This window comes from Hippocampus comes, unplaced genomic scaffold (genome assembly GCF_001891065.2).
Source record: "Hippocampus comes isolate QL1 unplaced genomic scaffold, H_comes_QL1_v1.1 scaffold1485, whole genome shotgun sequence".
In the NCBI taxonomy this organism is placed as follows: domain Eukaryota; kingdom Metazoa; phylum Chordata; class Actinopteri; order Syngnathiformes; family Syngnathidae; genus Hippocampus; species Hippocampus comes.
The window spans coordinates 1-5,176 of record NW_017805657.1 but is presented as its reverse complement, the minus strand read 5'-3'; the positions used below and the strand labels follow the sequence as shown (position 1 = coordinate 5,176).

Sequence of the window (5,176 nt, the reverse complement as noted above, 5' to 3'; positions counted from 1 at the left end):
CGCAAAAGTGAATCGTCAATATCTTGTAGCCTTAATAATTGCCACTAAATTGTTTTGAATTACTCTGCCAGGCGGTTTTTGCCCCATTTTTTTGGCTTCACTTCAATGTACCAGCACATTGTGCTGCTCCTTCTGGTGTGCGCACCTTTGCCACCTGGTGGCAGTATAACTCAGGCATACGGCTGTACAGTACATGGTCCAGGCCCTCTAGCGCTTCAAAAAGCTGCAGTAATATTAGTCGTTCTTTGCAAGAGGATCATGAATATATGCATGTGAGTATTGTTATTTTGTTTCCGTCCAGCAACACATGCAGCGCTCTTTGTGTTGAAATAACCGTTGTTTAAAATGTTATAACTCTGCGACGCTGATGCTAATTGTTAGCCCGTCTCGAACGTTTCCTATCATGTGTTAGCATTCAGCGAGCGGATAGCAAAGCAAAGCTACAGTACGTGGTTGTTCGGATACACAACGTGTAATTCTCTGTTGGGCAGCAGATTTCAACCGGGAGGGACAATAAAAACAGTTTGAAGCCTCTTTTTCAAATATGATGTTGGCAAACTAACTGTACGTTTCTGTCTGTCGTTCAGCCATGAATTTCCAGGAGTGGTTACAGTTACTTCGATCCAACATGGGACTTCAAGTTTCCGAATCAGATCGGGCTGGAGACTGGTGTCCGCTGTCCCTGCCTTCATCTTTCTCGCTGTCCTCTCTGTCCTCGTTGTCCCTGCTGGGTATCGGAGCCCTTGCCTCGCTCACCGCATACTGGCTGGTGACCCGTCCGCGGCCCATGCGCCCTCCCTGTGACCTTCAGGCCCAATCTGTCGCTGTGAATGTGCGTTAGTGGCCGCGTCGTCCGCGGCTCCGCTCGGTGTCGTTTTGGGGAACTTACTGTCGCGGTGTTTTGCCGTAGGGGGATCCCAGCTGCAGGCGATCAGCTCTCCTTCAAGATGACTCGCTCCTGGAGTTCTACCATGATGACACCAGGACGGCTTATGACATGTTCCAGAGAGGCCTGAGGATTGCAGGTGGGACACGGAATGTTAGAATGAAGTCATCATTGTACAATCATGTTTGAAACTGGAATGGGAATTTTAATAAATGTCCTTCTTGACTCTGTTCGGTTCTCAGAAGTATCTAAATGACACATAGTTGAAAATGTTTTGGACGTAGCTCCACTTCCCGTACCTCATGTCTCTAGATTGCAAACGAGTTTAGAGTCAATCATCTCCAGTCAGTCCTAAGTTGCGGCCAACGGGGGCACCCTATTCTGTCTCCATTTCTTCAAGGCATGATGAATCAATAACCAATCAGCCCGTCTTCTCTTTGAGCCTGCAGCATCATTGCACCGATGGCTCCCCATCAGCAGCCACATTTGCTGTTGTTTGCAACATTAAATCAGTTGGTGATTGGGCCCCGCAGGTCATCAGGGTAAACTGACGAAAGGACGTTGCGACATTGGGGGGTACAGAAATATAGATTCGGGATGATGTATTGACGATAAGATCACCTCTCCACAATCAATCTGTACCTTCAGAGCCTCTTCAGTTTAATTGCTGAAGAAGAAAAAAAAAAAGACAGGAACCAATGGGATGATTTGGGACAGGGTAGGAATGTTCAACGGTATTATCGGTATTTTCTCAGCAGTGGCACTCCCATCAATCAACAACTACTCGACTGAAACTGTTGCGATGCATCCGATATAGACATTGAACACACACACCTGTTAAAATAATGCACATCCCTCTTAAAATAACGCACAATGTAAAAACATGACCCACCCTTCGCTTGCGCAAGTCAATGCACAAAAAAACAAAACAAAAAAAAAAACCCCTGCTGTTCGGGGTGGAAAAAAAAAAGTGGTTGATCACTGGCTCAAATAACCAATAACAGTAGATGAACGTTTGTGTTACTTTTTAGGTAACGCACCATGTCTTGGCTTCAGGAAGCCAGGCCAACCCTACCAGTGGATATCCTACACTGAGGTATGACATTTTTGTTTGTATTCTCAAGCTCACGTTTCAACCATTTGTCTTTGGACCCTTCAGGTGGCCGAACGAGCGCAGATGATGGGTTCTGGTCTGTTGGCTCGAGGCTGCAAGCCCAACCCGGAGCAATTTGTTGGTATATGTAAGTGTGATTACGAGAGAACAAGGGAGCAGCTGCTTGGTTCAATTGAACTGTGTTGCTAACCAAAACAGCGGCACATAAGGAGAGGAAGTGTAAGCGATGCATGCATGTATTAATAATTCCCAGATGAACGTCGGCTCTTCATATTTATTGTTTTTGATTGTTGCGTGTTTTTTTCTGAATTTGAATGTTTTATATTCCTGTTTTGGAATATTTCTGTAAGAAATTTACTAATTGTGCTCATGATAGAGTATCTATCTCTCACACATTCTAGTTTATGTACAGATTCTGGATTACGCTGTCATATTTCAAAAACCCCTCAGTACCTTGCTGTTCAAAACTTAATAGCCCTTTAAGGCCCAAATTTAAAATGATGAACTGCCAAGTTTTCTTTTGACCTTTGTTGTGACCTCATAACATTGGCATAGTGTACTTCTACCAAAGTCCACCGCAAAACATGTCTGGGAAGCCCAGAATGATGCTCTAAAGTTCCTTTTTGCAGTTTCTTTGTGTCCTTAAAGTGTATTTACTTTTATAAATCGATATGTGGAGGCCGCAGGCACTGTGTGTCTCCAGACAGCGATTCCTCATTCAAGTCAGCTGCTGTAATCATCATTTCTATTACACCCGACAGGCAAGACCATTTTCACAGACTAAAAAGGGCAAAAACTATTATTTGCTCCATTTAAGCAACGAGATTAGCTCCAAAACCATAATTATATTTTTTCCCTGAGTGTCTTTGTCCGTTTGGCTGACATTTTAGTTCATTTTGAAAGCTGTTATCTGACTGACCGAGCAAGGAAGTGTTTGGGGGACGCGAGTGTAAAAGTGCTGCTTTGTCTCCCTCTGTTGGCGGCAGTGGGTCATTACAGAGCTGGCCTGCTACACTTACTCCATGGCCTTGGTTCCTCTTTATGACACACTGGGGCTGGAGGCCATGGTCCATATTCTCCACTTGGGTAAGACGTCCTGTTTGGGGGATATGAAGCACATATTGGACCAATAATAATTATATTTGTAATATTTATTGCCGATCGGTAGAACTCACAGTTGTGCTTGTGTGGCGGTGGACTTTAGCGGAGATCTCCCTGGTGGGGTGCGACCGTGAAGAGAAGGCCGCTTCCCTGTTGGAGAATAAGGAGAAGGGCGTCACTCCCAAACTCTGCTGTCTGGTTCTCTTCGACGACTTCAGCGAGGCTTTCGCCGAGAGGGCCTGTGGTTGCCAGGTGGAGGTTCTCACACTGACACAGCTCATGGTGAGCAGACAGTGTACACTCAAGGGTTTTTTTATTTCACTCATTATCATATTTACACTTATCCTCCTTGTGCATATTGTAGGATCTCGGAAGGCAGAACCTCAAAGAGCCTTTGGTGAGTTTTCGGTTCTCTCAGCCTATGAACGGATTTGCACAATGTGAGTGACACACTTCCATGTTTTAGTCCCATGCTGAGATATTCATCAATCCACTAAAAGCAGAAAAAAGTGTATACATACATGTGTACACATTAAATGATTTGATGGTTGATTTGTTTTTTTCGGTGACACAAAAAAAAAAAATAAATCAGAATTGGGCATTAAGATCAGCCGTGCAAATTCCCCCTGAATGCTTCAAGAGTTAGTGGAGGTGTTCGGTATTCATATATATTTTTTTCCTCGCTTACGCTTCAGCCCCCCCAGCCTCAGGATCTGGCCGTGGTTTGCTTCACCAGTGGAACCACAGGTACCTCCTAATCATCCCCTGCTCACATCACGGCAGCGTTGCCCACAGGCGGCGTCTTTTACGACCCACGCTGTACAGCTCGCAAAGCGCTCGGGACGCGCCACTAATGTCTTCGTTTGTTTATGTGCAGGCAAGCCCAAGGGAGCCATGATCACCCACGGCAACATCGCCTCGAACACTTCCTCTGTCATTAAGATCCTGGAGGTCCGTCTTCCATCCTGCTTCCTCCCACAGCATCTCTTCACCTCTACTTTGTGTCTGTCCCCCCCTCTATTTCCTCCCCGCTGTGTGTAATGGTATGATTAACTGAGTGTTTGATTGGCCCTGTGGCTGCGAGCTGCTTAAACTAATTGCCTCTTTAAAGACAGACTGCTTTCTAAATGCCGGAGGGGGGGAAAAGCACGCAACGTGTTTGATTGCCTCCGAGGCGTCATGTCTCCCCGGAGGATTGAAACATTTCTCTGGTTATTTTCCCTCTGCCAGGGTTCTTTTGTCATCCGACAAGAAGACGTTTCCATTTCCTACCTGCCTCTGGCACACATGTTTGAGAGGATGATCCAGGTGGGCTGATCGCAGGACAACTCATCGAGAAGTTAATTAATGGTGTCTTGTAGCAATTGAGCTGCAAGAGCGTTGATTGTTTATTCATTATTCGCCGTTAGAAGCAAGACATGTGAGCTATGATGGAGCGTATGGGAGATCGTTCAAAGTGTATGAGAGTATGAATTCACGACAAAAATAAGAACCTGAAATGTGCTTGTATCCTGCAGTTATAATAGCCCGTATGGTCGTAGATCAGTTAGCGCCATTAGCCCACTAGCATTGTCATCTGCGGCACTCACTTTGCGCACATAACGGTGAGCTGTTTGCGTATTGTAGGGTCACCTAATGATTGTTTCTCTTTGCTAAGTAATGTGGGACGGTGTGGAATTATGTCGGCTTTCCATGTACCGTATTTTCCGCACTATGAGGTGCACCTAAAAGCATTCCATTTTCACAAAACCTGACAGTGCGCCTTAATAATCTGATGCACTTTCTGTATGGATCAAAATTCTGACTTCTTGGACGTAGTATTTTAAATGTTCCTTAAAGCGCTTTGTGACAGCTGCATCAGTTGTGAAAGCGCTATACAGTATAAATAAAGCTGTATGTATTGTATTCTCTTTACCAGAGCTCCATCTAGTGGCTGCATAATGCAACCACAGCCACTATTGTAGCTTCTATTCTATGTGCCTAATAATGTGGTGCACCTTATATATGAAAACAGCTTTAAAATGGACCATTCATTGAAGGTGCGCCTTATACTCCCAAGCACCTTATAGTGCGGA

The 5,176-nt window shown here is 45.0% G+C and overlaps 1 protein-coding gene across 1 annotated transcript; it reads left to right on the top strand.

Moving 5' to 3' along the window:
- The first annotated feature begins 377 nt into the window (after positions 1-377).
- Positions 378-4,616, top strand: LOC109522888 (long-chain-fatty-acid--CoA ligase 1-like). The gene is made up of 11 exons (XM_019881719.1): positions 378-832; positions 911-1,025; positions 1,918-1,982; positions 2,046-2,127; positions 2,402-2,406; positions 2,957-3,086; positions 3,205-3,383; positions 3,466-3,498; positions 3,797-3,848; positions 3,979-4,052; positions 4,332-4,616. The coding sequence occupies exons 1-11, from the start codon at positions 590-592 to the stop codon at positions 4,416-4,418; spliced, it is 1,065 nt and encodes a 354-aa protein (XP_019737278.1). The 5' UTR covers positions 378-589; the 3' UTR covers positions 4,419-4,616.
- Positions 4,617-5,176: the final 560 nt, after the last annotated feature.